The 21,882-nt window shown below is 41.7% G+C and overlaps 1 protein-coding gene across 1 annotated transcript in view; it reads right to left on the reverse strand.

Annotated features, from left to right (window-relative positions):
* Positions 1-17,908: 17,908 nt before the first annotated feature.
* Positions 17,909-21,882, reverse strand: part of TGFBR2 (transforming growth factor beta receptor 2) — a 95,233-nt gene continuing 91,259 nt past the window's right edge. The window contains exon 7 of the mRNA XM_057554411.1: positions 17,909-20,547. Within this exon, the coding sequence (XP_057410394.1) occupies positions 20,368-20,547 (180 nt within the window). The 3' untranslated portion in view covers positions 17,909-20,367. The remainder of the gene's footprint in view (positions 20,548-21,882) is intronic.

The raw sequence follows: 21,882 nt of genomic DNA on the forward strand, positions 1-21,882 counted from the left end.
CACCGTGTTTGGCTTTTCTTTTCCTGTCACCCCCTCTTTACTGGATTGTACCAATACATTTTATTTATTTATTTATTTTGTAAGTAATACATAGTCATTTTATTTTATTTTTTATATTTTTAAGTGTTAAAATCTTTTAATTTTTATTTTATATTGGAGTATAGTTGATTTACAATGTTGTGTTTGTTGTCAGTGTACAGCAGCTTGATTCAGTTATACATATACATATATCTTTTCTTTTTTGTATTCTTTTCCCATATAGGTTATTACAGTGTTGAGTAGAGTTCCTGTGCTGTACAGCAGGTCCTTGTTGATTATCTATTTTATATATATTAATGTGTACATGTTAATCTCAACCTCCTAATTTATCCCTTCTACTACATTTCCCCTTTGTTAACCTTAAGTTTGTTTTCTAAGTCTGTGAGTCTGTTTCTGTTTTGTAAATTAGTTCATTTGGTACCAATACATTTTAGAAGTAATTTGGGCTCCGCTGGCATTTTAGTTAACTAATTGAGAGAGTAGGTTGGAAGTGGTCTGTTTTTTAGTTAACACCTTGAATAAAGTGGAAAAAACAGTTATAGCCAAGTATGGATTTGCCCCTTGTTCAGTCTTCCTTCATCTACAAGGCAGGCCATGGGAGACTCAATAGCCCGAGCTCAGCTCCTGTTGGGCCTTTTTTTTGAAAGATGACAGTTCCTTGCTCAATGGCAAAAAAAAAAAAAAAAAAAAACAACTGCTACCAGTACTTTGAACATCCCACTCCTTTCTCCTTAAAATGTTCAGATATACCACCCCCAATCAGGTATTTGACTGAATGGTCAAGAAAAATTTTTTGATGAAAGGTTAATTGTAATTCATTCACCCTTTAAATATATTGCTAATGGGTCTACTGTGTTCCAGACTGTTATCTAGGTGCAGGCAATACCCAGTGACTGAAATAGACAAAATCTCTGCTCCTGTGAAGCTCTCTATATCCTTGGGGCTGACAATCAAGTCACTATGTAACAAGTCAGGTGGCAATGTGTATTTTGAAGAAAAAGAGAGTAAAGGGATGGAGTATGGTAGCAATGAGGATGGACTTGGCTGTCGGAGAGAAGTTGGTTAGGCAGGGCCTCCCTGAGGGGAGGGGAACCTCTGCATGGAGATCAAGGAAGTGGAGAGAGAGCCCTGTGGGTATCTGGGGAAAGGGTGTTCCAGGAGGAGGGCTTGGTAAGCTAAAGGCTGAGGAGCTGCACTTGTGATCCATCCAAGGACCAACGTGGAGGTAAGTTTGGCTGGAGTGGAGGGAATGATTGGGGTGAGTGGTAGTCAGGATAGGGTGATGGAATCAGGGACGTATCTGGGAGTCAGGACACTGGACCATGTAGATGGAGACTTAGATGGAAACACTGGAGCATCTGAACAGGGTATTGACATGATTCAGCTTATATTTTCAGAGGATCACTCTGATTACTGTTTGGAGAATAGGGCGTGCATGGGCAAGGGTGGAGATCAAATGGGGGCAATTGCAATAGTGCAAACAAGAAACCATGGTGGTTTATGCTAGAGATGTAGTGAAGGAAGCGGTGAAAACGGGTCTGATCCCAGAGGCACTGAAAGGTGGAATCTTGGCTAATGGTGTAGAGTATTTAAAAAGAAATGAGAAATGAAGGATAGTTTCATTTACCTTTGGCTTGGGCAACCATAAGAAAGGAATTGCCATTACTGGGATGAGGGCTGCAAGAGTAGCTTTACCTGGTTTTGGTCATGTAAAATGTGAGCTGTAAGTCAGCCAACCAGATATGATACAAGAAATTACTTACGAGTCTCAACTTCTGGGGGGCCGTTAGGCTGAACCAATGAAGCATTGGACACCCAGACCATTAAAGTAAATGCCCCTGGGGCAGGGGGAGTATGTGGAGTGCTATAGCCAAAAGGAGAAAGATAATATAGGTTTCCTGTTTCTTTAGCCTGTTAGTCCTGCAGGTGTGGTGTTTCTCATGGCAAATTCCACAAGTTTGAGCCTCCTCTAATGCAGAAAACCAAGGATGATGGTGACAATAGCTGACATTTACTGAGTCCATACGACATGCCAAGGACTGTACCAGCTAGTACATTTACATGGTCTTACACACACCTCACAAAACTCGATCGAGGTGGGAGTTTTATTATCCGCATTTTACAATCAAGGAACCTGGTACACAAATAGTGTAAGAAAATTCTCCAAGATTATCAAACTACTGAGTGGTAGACCCCAGGGTCAAATCTAAATCCATCTCACCCCAGAGCCCAGGCTCTAAACTTCTTCACTTTGCTATTGTAGATGTATGGAGAGAAAAGGGTCATCTTGAACCAATCCTAGCAATCTGACTGTGTCTGACATCCCACAGTTACTTGGCAAACAGAAACATCAAGAACTAGGTTGGTCTAGGAGGACAATAATTATATCATACTGTCATGGCCCCTTTCTCAAACCAGAAGATAGGAATTTTCCTGTCTGCTTTTTGCCATTGAAGTTGGAGGGCAATAGCCTAGAGGGCATTTTGATTTGAAATAGTAAGAAATTTTAATAGGGACCCCAGTGGAGGTGAGAATAAATATTTTCTTAGTATTTGGCCATTGCTTTCTCAGACCTTTGTGAGCTCCATGCCCACATGGGCAAATGCTTACTTGACAACTCCACTCAGGTCCCACTCAAACTCAGCGTGCCCAAAACTGACTCAGGATTTTCTACACCCCTGTTCAAACAAGTTCCCTTGTCCATGCTTCCATCTCAGCGAATGACATCATTTTCTATCTAGTTCAGCAAACCAGAATTTATAATTGATGCTTAATGTCTCTGTCTCCATCTCTCCCCCACTGTCCAGCCTACGAGCAGACCTTCCTTGTTCGATTTACCTCCAAAACATGTCTCCAATCCATCCATTTATCCCAGCTCCATTGTCATGTCCAAATTCCAAACTCCTTTCACCTCTCCTCTGGACTATAGCTATAGCCTTCTTACTGCATCCACACATTGATTCTGGACTTTGTCCCATCTGCTCACCAAACTGCAACCATATTAAAACACAGACTGATCCTATCTCTCACTTTCTGTTTTACAAACTCTGCAGAAGATCTTCAGAAAAGCTGTTGGTCAAGCAAAGCTAATTAAAACTTTATTAGCCCTACCGAGTATGGAGCAAAACTGCCTTGAAAGAGTTTCAGTGGGGTCTCAGAAGGGGGAGTTGAAGAAGCCTATTTACAGGCTTCAGGTGTGTGCTCAAGTGGCTTAAGGCGGGTCTTTTAAGGCAAACTGGTTGGGACACAGTCCACCATGTAATGGTGTCGGGTTGGTGGGCACAGCAAGGGGAGCGTCTTGGCACAAGTCTCCATAAATAAATTGTGTGATAAGTGAGCTGTTTCTACAGCTGAGCCCTCTTTTGTCCTGATGGGAGAGATGAGTCAAGTGTTTCTCTGGATAAGCTGGTTGGCAGGAATTTCCTAAAGCAAACAGTAAAGTTACTCACTGATTTACAACATGAACTTTCTGAGCGAAAATCTCCTGGAACAAAATTAAATCATGTTGGCGTAGGTGATCGCGGTCCTGATAGTTAAGCTGTACGAAAGCAGGTGATTTTAATTCCCGGGATAAAGATCAAATTCTGGAAGTGGCTGCCAAGGCACTGTGTCCTTCCAGCCCCATACAGGTTGTGTTGTGCTGTCCCCCACCTGATGGGAGCCGGAAGTTGGGCTTTTTTCAGATCCCACCCCTCCTTTTTACCCCAGCTGTCAAAAGCTTTGGCTGTAGCCCTGCCTCTTCCTACAATGCTGTTTCCCCCTCCACCTAGCTAAACTTCTCCTTACACTTCTGATCTCAGCTTGATTCTTTGTTTCTTAGGGATGTTCTCTGCCTGCCTTCCACCCACCCAAAAGGGGATCCGCCCCAATATAAGCTCTCTATAATTTTCTTAAAATATTTGTATCACTATTTGTAATTATATATCTCTATGCATTTAAAAATTAGACTATAATATCCATAGGGGGCTTAGCACATAGTAATTAATAAATAATCGTGGCTGTGAGGAAGGTTGGCAGGTAGGTGCATTTAGTTTGCCTTTGGCGATGATAACTTCTTTATTTAGGGACCACCTGGATACATGAATGTAAAATAACTAACTCATGTCTTAGTAAAAGCTCTTAAATCATCTTTAATCTTTTTTTTTAATTTTTGAATTTTATTTTATTTATTTTTTAATACAGCAGGTTCTTATTAGTCATCAATTTTATACACATCAGTGTGTACATGTCAGTTCCAATCGCCCAATTCATCACACCACCACCACCCCCCTGCCGCTTTCCCCCCTTGGTGTCCATATGTTTGTTCTCTACATCTGTGTCTCAGTTTCTGCCCTGAAAACCGGTTCATCTGTACCATTTTTCTAGGTTCCACATATATGTGTTAATATACGATATTTGTTTTTCTCTTTCTGACTTACTTCACTCTGTATGACAGTCTCTGGATCCATCCACGTCTCTACAAATGACCCAATTTCATTCCTTTTTATGGCTGAGTAATATTCCATTGTATATATGTACCACATCTTCTTTATCCATTCATCTGTTGATGGGCATTTAGGTTGCTTTCATGACCTGGCTATTGTAAATAGTGCTGCAATGAACATTGGAGTGCATGCGTCTTTTTGAATTATGGTTTTCTCTGGGTATATGCCCAGTAGTGGGATTGCTGGATTGTATGGTAATTCTATTTTTAGTTTTTTCAGGAACCTCCATACTGTTCTCCATAGTGGCTGTATCAATTTACATTCCCACCAACAGAAGTCACCTTTAATCTTAAAACACATGCTACAAACTGAAATGTCAAGTGTTCTGGTTAGTATATGCATCCCTGCAGGAAAAGAGAAAAGTTTCCCCCTAAAAATGAATTTAGATTGACTTATATGAGAAAACTTTTCTTCTTGGGAGAAGCATGATTTTGATTTCTAAATATTTTCTCACAAGAGAATGTCAGGCTAAAGCCACATTCATTTTAAGAATCACAAGTTACAGGTCGGTTAACATTTTATGAACACTGCCTGGGACCCACTCATATTTGACATATTCTGCAATTCTGACTGATAGCTGATAACAATGTAGAATACAAATAGCCACAAGATGTAACCCAGGTGAATAGTGAGTCCTAAACAATTCTTTTCTGTTATTTGAAGGCTCTTCTATGGGCAGGTCATGTTCTGCTGCAGACCAAGGGATGAGAAGGTTGTTACACCGTAATGGAAACACAGTTGTTCTCTCTGCAGGGGGAGGCCTTTCTGTGGTGGGCTGGGTGGGGCAGGGGGTGAGCATCGATGCTGGAGGGACTTCACTGCCTCCTCACCTCCCTGCCTGTGGAAGAGGACCCTACCGTCACATTGGAGAACCTGTGCTAAACCTAAAAATATGTCTTCCAATCCTACTTAAGTCAACACGTGAGTTGAATTTTTAGTTGAATGATTATTAGGTTGTGTTCTAAAACCCAAGTGCCATGTTTTTCTAAGGCCTCTCACATTTGGGTCTCCAGAGAGGACTTTTCTAGAGGATAAATTTTGGTATTTCTCACATCCTTGGGGCAGAACCACATACCTCAATCTGCATGGCTTCTGGGGAGGTCTTATATTCATATTAGAGGGATTTGCTGGTCTGCCAGGCAGGAGCACACACATTCCTTCGAATCTGGTGTGCAAATGATAAGGATCTGTTTGAGATTCTCCACTTCCTGCAAGCGCTGGATGCGCGTTATAGTTGCAGCCACATAATCAAGTCTAGGTGGGAATTTCTGCATCATGTCTCCTAATGTGAACAATCCAGGGTGAAGTGCCAATCCTGGAGATTACTCATAAGCAGATTATATGACATTTGGGCCTGTTCCATCCCTCCTGGGGCTAAAGCTAAACCACTGGAAAAACACTCATGTGCCTAATCCTGTGTGATTTCTTTCTGTCTTTACCATCTCTTTAGCATATTACCTGAGCTGCACATAACCTCTGGTTTAATGCTTAGTCAACGATAAAACTGTCACCTTTGTGGCTAGATTTTATTCATTAGCAGAAGATTTTATTTATAATATTAGACTTCCCCATCAATTATTAAAAATCAGTTGCCTATATTTGCAGAGTCTATTTCTGGGCTCTTTATTATTTTATTGTATTTTATTGAAGTATAGTTGATTTACAATGTTGTATTCTATACAGCAAAGTGACTATATATATAGTTATATATATATGTATATATATATATATAACTATATATATATTAAAAATATATTTATATACTTCTTTATGTTCTTTTCCATTACGGTTTCTAACAGGATATTGAATATAGTTCCCTGTGTTATACAGTAGGAGCTCGTCGTTCATCCATTCTATATATAATAGTTTGCATCTGCTAATCCCAAACTCCCATTCTTTCCCTCCCCTACCCCTCCTCCCCTTGGCAACCATAAGTCTATTCTCTATGTCTGTGAGTCTATTTCTGTTTTGTAGATAAGTTCATTTGTGTCATATTTTAGATTCCACATATAAGTGATATCATATGGTATTTGTCTTTCTCTTTCTGACTTACTTCGCTTAGTATGATCATCTCTAGGTCCACCATGTTGCTGCAAATGACATTATTTCATTCTTTTCGATGGCTCAGTAATATTCTATTGTATGTATGTACCACATCTTCTTTATCCATTCATCTATTGATGGACATTTAAGTTGCTTCCATGTCTTGCCTATTTTAAATAGTTCTGCTATGAACATAGGGATGCATGTATCTTTTTGACTTATAGTTTTCTCTGGATATATGCCCAGGAGTGCGACTGCTGGATCATATGGCATCTCTTATTTTTAGTTTTTTGAGGAAACTCCATACTGTTTTCCACAGTGGCTGCACCAATTTACATTCCCATCAACAGTGTAAGAGGGTTCCCCTTTCTCCACACATCTCTAACGTTTGTTGTTTGTAGAGATTTTAATGATGGGCATTCTGACTGGTGTGAGGTGGTACCACACTGTAGTTTTAATTTGCAGTTCTCTAATAATTAGCAATGTTGAGCATCATTTCATGTGCCTATTGGCTAACTGTCTCCTTTGGAGAAATGTCTGTTTAGGTCTTCTGCCCATTTTTCGATTGGGTTGTTTGTTTTTTTGTTGTTGACTTGTATGAGCTGTTTGTATATTTTGGAAATTACGCCCTTGTCGGTTGCATCGTTTGCAAATATTTTCTCCCATTCCATAGGTTGTCTTTTCATTTTGTTTATGGTTTCCTTTGCTGTGCAAAAGATTGTAAGTTTGATTAGGTCCAATCTTTTTATTTTTGTTTTTATTTCTATTGCCTTGGGAGACTGACCTAAGAAAACATTGGTACAATTGATGTCAGAGAATGTTTTGCCTATGATCTCTTCTAGGAGTTTTATGGTGTCATATCTTATGTTTAGGTCTTTAAGCCATTTTGAGTTTATTTTTGTACATGGTGTGAGCGTGTGTTCTAACTTAATTGATTTATATGCAGCTGTCCAACTTTCCCAGCACTACTTGCTGAAGAGACTTTTTCCCATTGTTTATTCTTGCCTCCTTTGTTGAAAATTAATTGACCGTAGGTGTGTGGGGTTTTTTCTGGACTCTCTATTCTGGTCCATTGATCTGTATGTGTGTTTTTGTGCCAACACCACCCTGTTTTGAATACTGTAGCTTTGTAGTATTGTCTGAAGTCTGGTAGGGTTATGCCTCCTAGTTTGTTGTTTTTCCTCAGGATTGCTTTGGCACTTCTGGGTCTTTTATGGTTCCATATAAATTTTAGGATTATTTGTTCTAGTTCTGTGGAAAATGGCATGGGTAATTTGATAGAGATTGCATTAAATCTGTAGATTGCTTTGGGTAGTATTGCCATTTTAACAATATTAGTTCTTTCAATTCAAGAGCATGGGTTATCTTTCCATTTTTTTGAATCATCTTTAACTTCCTTTATTAATGTTTTGTAGTTCTCAGCATGTAAGTCTTTCACCTCCTTGGTGAGGTTTATTTCTAAGTATTTTTTGATCCGATTTTTAAGGGATTATTTGTTTACATTCCCTTTCTGATATTTCATTGGTAGTGTAAAGAAATGCAACTGACTTCTGTAGTTAATCTTGTATCCTGTTATCTTGCTGAATTTATTTATCAGTTCTAGTAGTTTTTGTGTGGAATCTTCAGGGTTTTCTATATATGGTATCATGTCATTTGTATATAATAACACTTTTACTTCTTCCCTTCCAATTTGGATACATTTTCTTTCTTTCTCTTGTCTGACTGCTGTGGCTAGGACTTCCAATACTATGTTGAAGAGAAGTGGTGAGAGTGGGCATCCTTGTCTTGTTCCAGATTTTAGGGGGAAGGCTTTCAGCTTTTCACCGCTGAGTATTATATTGGCTGTAGGTTTGTCATAAATAGCTTTTATTATGTTGAGATATGTTCCCACTATACTCATTTTCATAAGGGTTTTTATCATGAATCGATGTTGAATTTAATCAAATGTTTTTTCTGCATCTATTGAGTTGATCATGTGGGTTTTGTCCTTTCTTTATTTGATGTGGTGTATCACGTTGATTGATTTGTGTATGTTGAACCATCCTTGTGACCCTAGGATGAATCCAACTTGGTCATGGTGTATGACCTTTTTTATGTGTTGTTGGATTGCTCCTAGTATTTTGTTGAGAATTTTTGCGTCTATATTCATCAAAGATATTGGCCTGTAGTTTTCTTTTTTTGGTAGTGTCTTTGTCTGGTTTTGGTATCAGAGTGATGGTGGCTTCATAGAATGTCTTTGAGAGTGTTCCTTCCTCTTCAGTCTTTTGGAAGAGTTTGAGAAGGATTGGTATAAGTTCTTCTTTGTATGTTTGGTAGAATTCCCCAGTGAAGCCATCTGTTCCTGGACTTTTGTTTGTAGGGAAGTTTTTTTTTTTGTTTTTTTTTTTAATTACAGATTCTATTTCATTTCTAGTGATTGGTCGTTCAAGTTATCTATTTCTTCTAGATTCAGTTTTGGTGGGCTTGTATGTTTCTAGAAAGCTGTCCATTTCTTCTAGGTTGTCAAATTTGTTGGCATATAATTGTTCATAGTATTCTCTTATGTTTTTTGTATTTCTCTGGTAACAGTTGTGATTTCTTCTCTTTCATTTCTGATTTTGTTTATTTGTGTCTTCTCTCTTTTCTTCTTGGTGAGCCTGGACAGAGGTTTGTCAATTTTGTTTACCCTTTCAAAGAACCAGCTCTTGGTTTTATTGATTTTTTAAATTGTTTTTTTATCTGTATTTTATTTATTTCCTCTCTGATCTTTATTATCTCCTTCCTTCTGCTGACTTTAGGTTTTGTTTGTTCTCCTTTTTCTAATTCTTTTAGGTGGTAGGTTAGGTTATTTATTTGAGATTTTGCTTGTTTCTTAAAGAAGGCCTGTATCACTATGAACTTTCCTCTAAGAACTGCTTTTGCTGCATCCCATAGATTTTGAATGGTTGCATTTTTATTGTCATTTGCCTCAAGGTATTTTTAAATTTCTTCTTTGATTTCATTGTTGACCCATTGGTTTTTTAGTAGCGTGTAGTTTAGTCTCCATATAATTGTTTTTTTCTCGTTTCTTTTTCTGTGGTTGATTTCTCATTTCATGCCATTGTGGTCATAAAAGATGCTTGAAATAATTTCTGTACTCTTAACTTTGTTGAGGCTTGTTTTTGTGCCCTAGTACATGGTCAGTCCTAGAGAATGTTCCATGTGCACTTGAAAAGAATGTATATTCTTCATTTTTTGGATGTAATGTCCTAAGATATCAATTAAGTCTAACTATTCTATTGTATCATTTAGGATCTCTGTTGCCTTATTGATTTTCTGTCTCGAATCTAGGCTGTTTATTCTGATGTCTGTAGCCGTAAACCGAAACCTCAATTAAAATAAAGTCAGGATACTAGAAGGGGAAGCTCTCACATCTTATGACCATAGCAGAGCCCAAAAGGAAGAAGAAAGACGTTCTCTTTATGTCTGGCAAGGGCTCAACCAATGAGAGACTGTCACAACTCAGCCAATGAAAAGCCACTATTCTTCAAAATCTTAATTCCTCCAGCCGACTCTTTGTTTACTATAGCCCTTTTAACTTCTTTTCTCCCTCTTTATTTATTTTTTAATTTTTAAAAAAGTTTTATACACTTTTTAAAGGTTACTTTCCATTTACAGTTATTACAAAATGTTGGCAGTATCCCCCATGTTGTATAATACATCATTGAGCCTATCTTTCACTCCATAGATTGTACCTCCCACTCCTCCTTCACCTCTCTTTAAAAGAGTTCTCCTCTCCTTGCTGTGCAGGGGACTTGCATGTGACTTGCCATGGTTGCAGACTCCAAATTGCAATCTCTTGAGGATTCAGAATAAACCCATTTTTGCTGGAGAAATAAATGGCAGTCTATTTGTTTTAGGTCAACATAGTTTTATAGTGTGTCTTCAAAGTAGATAGAACTTAGTTCGCTTTCAGAATTGTTTGTGCTATCCTAGTTTCTTTGCACTTCTACATAAATTTTAGAATTTTCTTGCTGATATCTACCCAAAAAAGTGCTAGGGTTTAGATTTAATTGTCTTGACTCTACAGATGAAATTGGAGAGAATCGATGTCTTAACAATATTGAGTCTTCCAATTCATGATCACAGAATAGCACTCCATTTATTTTGGTCTCTTATATTCCTTTTATCAATTTACTGTAGTTTTCAGCATACAGATCCTGCATACAATTTGTTAGCATTTAAACTGGTAGAGCTTTTCTCACTTTGGGGGCGGGGGGAGGTGTCACAATTATGCCGTCTTCTGCTCCTTATCCTGTTTTTTCACTAGTCAGGCTCAACCTGTATATTTTTCAATGAATTTTATAATCTAAATCATCTTACTTCTTTTAATTAATTTTGATATCATTTCTTTTTTCTAATAAAATAGATCCGTACTGTCTACTCAACACTTTGTAATTATAAAAAAAAAATTGGAAAAAACCCAGTGTCTTTGAGTAAGGTGAATGAAGAAATTGTGGTATATTCATGTGTATTAAAAGGTAAACTGAAACATATTAAAAAATCAAAAGTAGTTAGGAGTGCTCCACAGACCAGAGCTAGGGGCAAGGTTTTTATACAGAAGACATGGCTCATCTTCCTCAAGAGTCCATTTTACCCAATGATTTGTGGAACATTATGTCTTTTTAAAAAATTTTATTGGGGTATAGTTGATTTACAATGTTGTGTTAGTTTCAGGTGTACAGCAAAGTGATTCAGTTATACATATATGTACATTCATTCTTTTTCAGATTCTTTTCCATATAGGTTATTACAGAATACTGAGTGGAGTTCCCTGTGCTATACAGTAGGTCCTTGTTGATTATCTATTTTATACATAGTAGTGTGTGTATGTTAATCCCAAGATCCTAATTTATCCCCCTTGCCACGTTTCCCCTTTGGTAACCATAGGTTTGTTTTTGAAATCTGTGAATCTGTTTGTTTTATAATAAATTCATTTTTTTCAAAATTAGATTCCACATGAGTGATATCATATGATATTTGTCTTTCTCTGTCTGACTTACATCACTTAGTATGATAATCTCTAGGTCCATCCATGTTACCGCAAATGGCATTAGTTCATTCTTATTTATGGCTGAGTAATATTCCATTGTCTCTATGTACCAGTTCTTTATCCATTCATCTGTCAATATACATTTAGGTTGCTTCCATGTCCTGGCTATTGTGACTAATGCTGCCATGAACATTGGAGTGCATGTATCTTTTTGAATTATGGTTTTCTCATAATATGCACCCAGGAGTGGGATTGCCAGATCTTTTTTTTTTTTTTTTTTTGGATTGCCAGATCTTATGGTAGCTCTGTTTTTCATTTTTTAAGGAACTTCCCTACTGTTCCCCATAGTGGCTGTTACAATTTACCTTCCCACCAACAGTGTAGTTGGGTTCCATTTTCTCCATGCCCTCTCCAGCATTTATTGTTCGCAGACTTTTTGATGACTGGTGTCAGGGGATACCTCATTGTAGTTTTGATTTGCATTTCTCTAATCATTAGCGATGCTGAGCATCTTTTCATGTGCTTTTTTTTTAAACAGTGTGAGTAAAATTTACCTCTTGAAATTGGCTTCTTGAAAGTTGGCCCTGTTTTGAATTCCTTTTTGGTTACCTACTGCAGGACATTTCTTGAGGGCAGGTATATTTATAGCCCTGCAGGTCTTGTTAAGACGAAGTACCCATAAGCACCAGTTTTAAAGTTTTTGTTATGAGAAATGCCTACAAGGCAGCAGCATTTCTATATGCCCCACTCTGGCAACTTGGGCAACCAGAGCCTTAGGAAATTCGCGTTCCTGGGTTATCAGAGTGGAATGTGCTAGAAGAAACTCCTGAGGGCTTGTGTCTCATTACTTCTTCCCCCTTACCCTTCACCCACCAGACAAACCCCAACCCTGCAAAACCACTACATTGACGGTGCTGTCATCTGTAGGTGGGGCAACTGTAAGGAAGGAGGATAGAGGTGGGAACCCCACCACCAGGAGATGTGGAGACCAGGTGACCTTTCAAAGCTCTTCCAGACCAGAGGGTCCACCCTTCTTTGGGTGCAATTGGCTTGGTTTAGCTTTTGAAGGGCCTGCCTGGATCTGGAGCTTGTGGTCCCATCCAGAGGGGACCAGGCACTACAGGTCCAAGGGAGGCTCATTTGCTGGTACATCCTCCCCAGCTCCCTCAGCCCCATGAGAGTCCAGCCTTGGGACCCAAGCCTGCTCAGGCTCCAGGGGATGTGACACCAGCCCAGGTCACCAAGGCCTGAGGAGAATAGAGTAGGCATTTCTTTCCTTTTTTTTTAAATTTTTATTTTCTGTTGGAGTATGGTTGATTTACAATGTTGTGTTTTTATGAGGTGTACAGTAACGATTCAGTTATACATATACATGTACCTATTCTTTTTCAGATTCTTTTACCACATAGGTTATTATAGACTGTTGAATAAAGTTCCCTGTGCTATACAGTAGGTCCTCATTGATTATCTATTTTATATATAGTAGTGTATATGTGTTAATGCCAACCTCCTAATTTATCTCTCCCCCCTCCTCAACTTCCCCCTTCGGTAACTCTAAGTTTCTTTCCTAAGTCTGTGAGTCTGTTTTTGTTTTGTCAATTCGTTCATTTGTATCAGTTTTTAGATTCCACACGTAAGCAATCTCATATGATATTTGTCTTTCTCTGTCTGACTTCCCTTAGTGTGATCATTTCTAGGTCCATCCATGTTGCTGTAAATGGCATGATTTCATTGTTTTTTATGGCTGAGTAATATTCCATTGTATGTATATACCACATCTTCTTTATCCATTCATCCGTCCATGGGCATTTAGGTTGCTTCCATGTCTTGGCTGTTGTAAATAATGCTGCAGTGAATGTTGGGGTCCATGTATCTTTTCGAACCATGGTTTTCTCTGGACATATGCCCAGAAGTGGGATTGCCAGATCATATGGTAGCTTTGTTCTTAGTTTTTGTTAAGGAACCTCCACACAGTTCTCCATAGTGGCTGTATCAATTTACGTTCCCACCAGCGGTGTAAGAGGGTTCCCTTTTCTCTACACCCTTTCCAGCATTTATTGTTTGTAGACTTTTTAATGATGGCCATTTTGACTCGTGCTAGGTGATACCTCATTGTAGTTTTGATTTGCATTTCTCTGATAATTAGTGATGTTGAGACATTATGTCTTTGAAATTTGACAACATCACAACTTCATTTTGGAGTAGATAATAATAATTGATGCTTACGTGCACCAGTCTCTGTTCTAATGACTTTGAAAACAGTAACTCTATTTTTATAGTAATTCTTACTACTCTCTCAGGTAGGTCCTGTCATTACCCATTTTACATGGTAAGAAACCAAAGTAATAAAATGATTAAAAGGCTCATGCCATGTCAGTCATTGTGGAGCTGACAATAATTTGAACCAAACCAAGGAGATCTGACTCCAGAGGTCCCAATTTTAATGATTTTGTTATGAATATTTAGACAAAATATGACATTTCAAAGGCATTTCATCTTTCTGGTGACACACCAGCACCAGGGCTATCATTATTCTATTGTCTACACAGCAGGCATGGAGGGGGGAAGACTCGAGGACAGTTTCAGCAGCACTGATTGCACGGGCTGCACACAGAGTGAGTTTTTAGGATCAGGGGTTTGTGTGTGTGTGTGTGTGTGTGTGTGTGTGTGTGGAGAAAGAGAACACACATTTCACACCATGTGCAGTTTTAGCTTAATTAGAATAGGAAGACTATTAACAAGCTATTTTTAAATGCACCAAAGATCAGGAGGTGTATTAGAATTAAATTACACCGTGTGAGGCTGATTGGCAGGCCATGTAATGGGGGAAGGTTCACAATCTTGTCTTTATCTGCAGTTTGCAAAGTAGGCCCGAAAGCCATAGCCCCACACCCATAGTCTGGAGCTATAATTATCCAAGTAAAAAAAGAAATACTAATTGGAAATGTGATCAGCAACGATTAGGCAGCCTATTTCAGAAGGAAAATGAACAGAATTGCGGATGCCAACTGTGGTGACTTTTGTGAAAAAGGATGGACACGCTTGCATAGATGAAAACTTCTCTGTCACCCTGGGAAGGGTTTTCCCTCAGGACTAGACTATTAGTGTACACCCTGTCATTTGCATAGCGAGCTTAAAACAAAAACCACCACTGCAAACTAGAAACTGCCAGGCACAGAGAGCGCCTGCATTCCAAAGCTGCTGACGGGTGCAAGGACCAGGACCCCGCTGAGGGCACTTGGAGACTTACTGCCAACCGGGAATGCTCCCGACTTTGCAGTAGCCAGGACTGAAATAACCCGGGTAAAACGGAGCCTGCAAGGGGGGGCGTCAGAGGACCTTGGCTCCTGTTTTGGCTGGAGCACTTGGGCTGGAGCCCAGAGTCCATGTGCCTTTGAGGAATGACTTTTGCTCCCTGATGGCCACCCTGGCCCCTCCAGTGTGCACCGCATCTTCCTCCTGTGGATTTGACCCTAAAGAATCATACCTCGAGCATTCCAGGACTCCACCTTGCCCTTCAACTCCAGCTTCATCTTGTGTTCAAGGTCTACATGCGGGCTCTGGAGTCTGACTGCTTCAGTTCCAATCCTGGCCTTAAGACTGCTCACTGTGGGACTCTTAGTAATACCTTGCTCCCTGCCTGTTTCCTCACCTCTCATATGGAAGTAAGACTACCTCATAGGTTGGTGGTGAAGATTAAAGCAGATAAAGATGGTAAAACACAGAGAATGATGTTTGGTGCTTCCCGAGTGCTCCATGAATGTTAGCAATTCATATGGATTTGCTTCCTTGTGGGGAGCACGCCAACCTCATCATTCATATTCCCAGCCCCTGCAGTTGCCAAAAATAAGGACCGTTATCTACTTAATGCATTTTAAAAAGTCAATTCAAGTTTTTAAACCCAGCTATATTTCAAGCAATAATATTTGTGAAAGCCCAGGGTAAATGTGTTTATTTTTTCTAGTACATGTTAAAATAAAAACAGACCCACTAAAATAATGTTTTTAAAGGTTGGCACAATCTGAAACCGTCTGAAGGAGTGGGCACACTCCACACATTAGGCAACACTATTCACTCGTCCTCCAGTTGTGCTCTCGGCAAGAATTTAGACAGCACTTCTCATGTGAGTGGAAGCAAGTGGAGCAATAGAGATAAGAGCACACCTTCCTTGTTCCCACTGTGCAGACAGACCCCCGGGGGGTGGCGGTGGATGAGAACAATGATGGTGCTATGGGGATGTTTCATGGTGGTGCAGCCCTCTCATCCTGCTGGGCAGGCCAGGTCCCTCAGGAGACAATACGAGAAAAGAACCAAGCATTATTCCAAATTATTATTTCAAATTTGAGGTCCAGGACAACTTGGCTTTGCAAGCGGACCTACCTCTGTGAGACCCTAGGCTTCTTACTGGAGTCCTCCAAGTGTGATTTCTCATCTGTAAAATGGGCACAGTACCTACCTCACGGACCTAGCCTTGGCAGGTGCTCAGTGAATGGGCGTCCTCCCCAGATGACCAGTACTCACCCAGGACAGGAGCTTCCCTGTGCTCCAGGCCTGCAGTGTGTGTCCACTTCTCTGTGTTGTTAACGCCCTCTAGGATGTATCTCAGTATTGGCCTCTTTGGAAAGCAGCCCTGGCACACTAAACCAACCGAATACTGGCCAGTATGCACTGAAGGCTTTCCAAGTTCAAGACGCAACACCAAAAGCCTTGCCAGTATTCCTTACCACAGTGGTCACTGGTATGGGATGAAGCCTGTAAAATCCCATTGTACATATAATTAAACTGAGGCATGGAGAGCTTAAGTAATTTGCCCAGGTCACACAGGTGGTAAATGGAGGAGCAGGAAACTGCTAAAATTAGTAACCTCTAAAACTGCCAAGCTACTAGTTAAGACAGCACTACAACTAATGCCCACAGTAGTACAGGACCCCGTCATCCAGCTAAGTGATTCTCAGCTGAGAGTGACGATTTTTGTCCCCCAGAGGACATGTGGCAGTGTTTGGTGACATTTCTGGTTGTTGCAGCTGTGGGGCGGGTGCACTGCTGGTGGGAATGCACATACTGGCGCAGCCACTATGGAGACCGAGCAGTGTGGACAGTCCTCAAGAAGTTAAAGATAGAGCTACCACACAATCCAGCAATTCCACCTCTCGGTATTTATCTGAAGAAAATGAAGACATTAACTTGAAAACATATCTGCGCCCCACGTTCACTGCAGCATTATTTACGAAAGCCAAGATAACCATGCAACTTAAGTGTCCATTGATGGATGAATGGATTAAAAAAAAGCAGTGTATGTATACAATGGAATGTTTTTCAGCCATAAAAACATAAAATCTTGCCATTTGTGACAACATGGCCAGAACTTGAGGGCATCACGCTTAGTGAAATAAGTCAGAAAAAGGCTAATACCATATGATCTCACTTATATGTGGAATTGGAAAAAACAAAACAAAACAAAACAAGATTCAGAGAACAGGCTGGTGGTGGCCAGAGGCAGGGGGTGGGGAGTGGATGAAGTGGGTGAAGGGGGTCAGAAGGTACAAACTTACAGTCTATAACATAAATAAGTCCTGGGGATGTAATGTGTGACAGCATGGTGACGATAGTTAATAATACTGTGCTGCATATTTGAAAGTTGCTGAGAAAGTCAATTTGAAAGTTGCTGAGAAAGTCAATCTTAAACGTTCTCATCACAAGAAAAAAAATATCCTGTAACTGTATGATGACGGATGTTAACCAGACTTACTGTGATCATTTCTCAGTACATACAAATATTGCATCATTATGTTGTATACCTGAAACGTACAATGTCGTATGTCAATTATACCTCAATGAAAAAGCTCCAAGTGGGATGGGGTGGCTGGGTAGAAAGGAAGAGGGAGGAAGCGTGACACATGGCCGGGGCTGGGGGCTGGGGGCGGGGGCGTGGCGGGGGGGGGGGAGGTGGGGAGATAGCGGCAGCCTGTTACTGTGAGGAGTGGGGAGGGAGAAGTGGGCATGCGCGGAGCCGGCTACGCACCCCACGAGAAGCCATGTGTGGATACGGGCCGCTCCCGGGACCCGGGGACAGGGGAGATGGTGGTCGGGGATGTAGAGGGACACTGTGCCGGACCTGGGATAAGGGGCAAGCCACCACCAGCATCTGCAACGTCTCACAGTACTGAAGTGACTGCTTTTTTAAAAACAGGGACCTGACACTGTCAGTTGAAGAAGACAATGAATATGGAAAAGTTGGAGAGGATTTGTCTTGTGGCTTTTTGTGCACAAACTGCAAAATAACCAAATGAGGCTCGTGGGCCTCTATGAATAGGAACAGGAGGCAGGAAGCTGACCTGAGTATTTTTGTTTTATTCAATCGAATAAACATTTTATTTATATAAAAGACAAACAATGCATAGAATGAAAATAAGTGCTTGACACAGTTGATATAAAAAGAGTATATAGCATTCACATTCCTATTTTAATAAATGAGTACTGGTGAAGTGTTCCATAAAAGAATAAAACTTTCCCTTTATGTAGAGTAGTGAAAAAAGTCAGTATTTTTAGGAACTACAGAATGATATTCCTTGGTCTTTTTCTTGAATAAGGGAAACAAACATAAAACAAGCCACAGTATCATCTGACACTACATTCCAGTTTATGCTGATGACCACCCAGAAGTGATAAAGCTCTTTTGACTCTTGGAAGATCCCATAATGGACCAGTATTCTAGAAATTCACCACTAGAGGTCAATGAGCAACAGCTATTGGGACGGCCTCACCAGCCCTAAAGTGCAGGGGATTTCTGGGCACTTCGGCGGCATTGCGGGTCAAACTACCTTAACTCTCTCAGCCCACCCCACCGAGCAGGGTTCCTAAAAGTTCCACCTAATCCCAAACTTCAGCATATCTGCTAAAACCCCAATGAGATGAGACCTTCCAAAACCCAAGCAGAGCTGGTCACTGCCAGTCCCTCTCCAATATTCCTATTTGGCTGAAAATAAGCTTCAAAATAAGCTTCAAAAACATTTTTAAAAAATTGTTATTTGCAGCATTAACACTTGTCTGTGGATTAACGAGTTTCCTATGGAGTAGTAAAGCACATTCTTTGTTTTTGTCCATGTGGACACAGATTTCCTAACTGTACATGGGACTCCTGTGTCCCACATTCAAATTCTGCAAAGGTTGGGAAGGCAGGTGTGACTGAGACCAGTAACTATGACGACAGCTTCTTGGAGTAAAGGGCTCCCTCTGAAAGCAGAGGGGGAAGCTCTTAAAATACAAGCAAACTGAGATTTGGGTTAACAGGGACCACCCAGAGGAGGTCCCCGGTAGTCCAAAAGAAGGCCAGCTTCAAATCTTAACCCCAGGAAGGGAATCAGAATTATACTCTATAGCCAGAGAAGGAGTGCGTGGACGCACATTTCTCACAGGGGCCCTTGGTTGGAAGCAGGTTTAATTCCCAGACTGGGGTGGGGGTGGGTGGAAAACACAAACGGTCACGGCGGAAGTGAGCAGCTTTCTAAGTGGCCACACCTGCGTCCGTGAATGATGTGGCCCGGAGAGAACTGGAAACCATTTGCTCTCTAGTCTTACTTGACGATCCAAATTTTTTTTTTTTTTTTTTTGCAAAATCTCCAAGTATTTAAAAAGTGCCTCGATTTTGTTAAACACTGTGCTGGCCAAGCAAAACACACGTTCAGAGTGCCTGAGGAGACTCCTGACTGTGGCAGTGCTGTGCTGCTCAAATACTTTCCCCTTGGCCAAAATGTGCTCGAGTCCCCTGAAGCCCAGAGCATAGAACCTACTAGTGTTGCATAGAAAGCTGGAGACTGAAACCAAGAGTGGTTAAAAAAAAAAACTAAACATAAAGAACCTGGAAGGGAGACCTGTTCCCTTTTAGGAAACAGGGAACAGTAACATAGGTATGAGGGGAATTTTTTTAAAAAATAACAATTCCTCATTAGTAGAAGGCGTGGCAATTTCATGGGTGGGGAAATGTGTCCTGATTTTTCTGTAGCCTGTGAAGGTAAAACATGGGGCTTAAAACATTTAAGCCATTAGAAATGGGGCAGAGTTTCTGAACTAGCTGAGGGAGGAGCTTTACAAACCAGAGGTGGGTCGTGAAGCTCCAGTGACAAGTCCAGGAGAGATGATGGCACATGGGGACCCCAGGGTCTGGTCCCCAAACAGTGCGACTCCAATCAGCTCCATGGCCAGAACAGGACCCAGGACAGGAGATTATTACTTTGCAAAAAAAGCAACTGCAACTTGGCCACAGCAGGCTCTGAGACCTGGAGCCTCCCTCTGAAGGCAAAGACCGCGCCCCCACCCCCACCCCCACGCCCACCCCCTGTGTGCTCAGAGGCCTAGCACATGAGTGACTGCCAAGGGCTGAGGCTGGCCCAGAGCCCTTCCTTCTGTGCTCAGTGCCAAGCTCGCCCATCCAACCCATTTCTTGGGCATATTTGATCTTTTCCCTCACCTCTTTCTAGAGTATGGCTGTATAGATAGATATAGACATATATAGATATATATAAAACATAGCTATTCCATATTTATGTACAGGCATTAATAAAGTGCAAATGTTATTGGCTATTGTAAAAATCAATCTCATTTCCTGAGGAAGTGCTAACACAGCTTATCCTATGACAAAGTCAAAGACATAGGACGCTTCCTGTCACCCCCTCCCCAGCTCGGGGGGAGGGAGCGGCCCCGGGGCTCCAGGAAGCACCGTCCAGGGGCAGCTTCCTGCTGCCTCTGCTCTTTGGCCGCAGGGCCAGCCACACTGGCCGGCCGCCGGAAGAGCTACTTGGTAGTGTTCAGGGAGCCGTCTTCGGGAATCTTCTCCTCCGAACTGCTCCTGCCCGAGAGTCTGTCCAGATGCTCCAGCTCACTGAAGCGCTCGGCCACACACTGCGCCGTGAGCCGGGCCTCGGGGTCGTGGTCCCAGCACTCGGCCAGCGTCTCGCACACCATCTGGATGCCCTGCAGGGGGAGAGGGTCCACAGGCCTCTGAGAGGGGCTGGCGGCTCCTGGGGGCGAGGCAGCCCCTGCCCTGTCTCTGCCGCCATCGCTCTGTCCTCGCCTGCAGGCCAGTCCCCAGCACCACCTGACTGCAGCTGCAGGCGGCCAGCGTTCCGGGGCCATCTGATCATAGGAAGTGGGGAGATGAAGACACAGCACAAGGCCCCCCAGTAGGCTTCTGGGGCACAGCAGCAACCCCAATCCTGAAAATTCCCGTGAAGTGGGCTTCTAATGCCATCTCACACCTTTCTGTTTGGTGGGGAGGGGCACAGCTTTGGGCTTTACTGTTGAGGGCGGTTTTAGGTTCATAGCAAAATCAAGTGGAAATTACAGAGAGTTTCCATTATACGCCCTCCACCCTCGCGGACAACCTCCCCCGCCATCAACACCTTGTGTCTGTGTGGTGCATTTGTTAAAATCGGTGAACCAACACTGACACGTCACTATCAACCAAAGTCAACCAGAACACGGTTCACGGTAATGTACAGGACGTGGGTTCTGACAAATGTGTCCATCATCACAGTATCCACAGAAGGCCACTGCCCTAAATATCCTCTGTGCTCCACCTCGTCACCCCTCCTTCCTTCCCCCTCAGCCCCTGACCACCACTGATCTGCTTATTGCCTTAATGGTTTTGCCTTTTCCAGAGAGTCTTAAGAGCTGGAATCATATACACATTCCTATGTAAACAGGACTGAATATCTGAGTGAAGTCCAGGCATTGGTCTGGTTGCATTTTCTGGGTTCAAGTCCCATCTTCCAGCAGCTGCTGAGGAGACCCTCTGCTAGGCCCCTCCTCTCCTGCATCAGGCTGGACCCTGTCTGTCTTTGTAGGTCCTGCAGGCTGTTTCAGAGAGTTCAACCTAACCCCATAAAGGCCCCATTCAAAAGGCCCATCCAGAACATGCTGCCCACAATGCGTGACAAGGGTCTTCTTTCATGGCTTTAATTTTTATTTTGCATTGCAAATATTTTTGTTATTTCCAGTCATTTTTTGGAAATAAAGCAAGCACGGATTAACTAGATAGCCCAATAGGTGGAAACAGACTGTGCTCTTGCCAATCAGAGGCCCAACCCTGTCACTGGTGTCCCCTCACACGAGTGGCCAGGTGGGATGGATCAATCCCAACTCTGCCCTGAGAATGGCACTTTCCTGTTTGCAGTCTAACCAACAACTTTCCCCACACACCTAGGAACCTGACCCTCCCTTCCCGCCCTGTGAGTGAGTTCATGATGTTGAATTAATTGTGTAATTCACCTAATTGGTGGTATTGATTGATGGCCTTGTTAAGAGTGG

The sequence above is a fragment of the Balaenoptera acutorostrata genome, chromosome 10, assembly GCF_949987535.1.
Source record: "Balaenoptera acutorostrata chromosome 10, mBalAcu1.1, whole genome shotgun sequence".
NCBI classification, from domain to species: Eukaryota; Metazoa; Chordata; class Mammalia; order Artiodactyla; family Balaenopteridae; genus Balaenoptera; species Balaenoptera acutorostrata.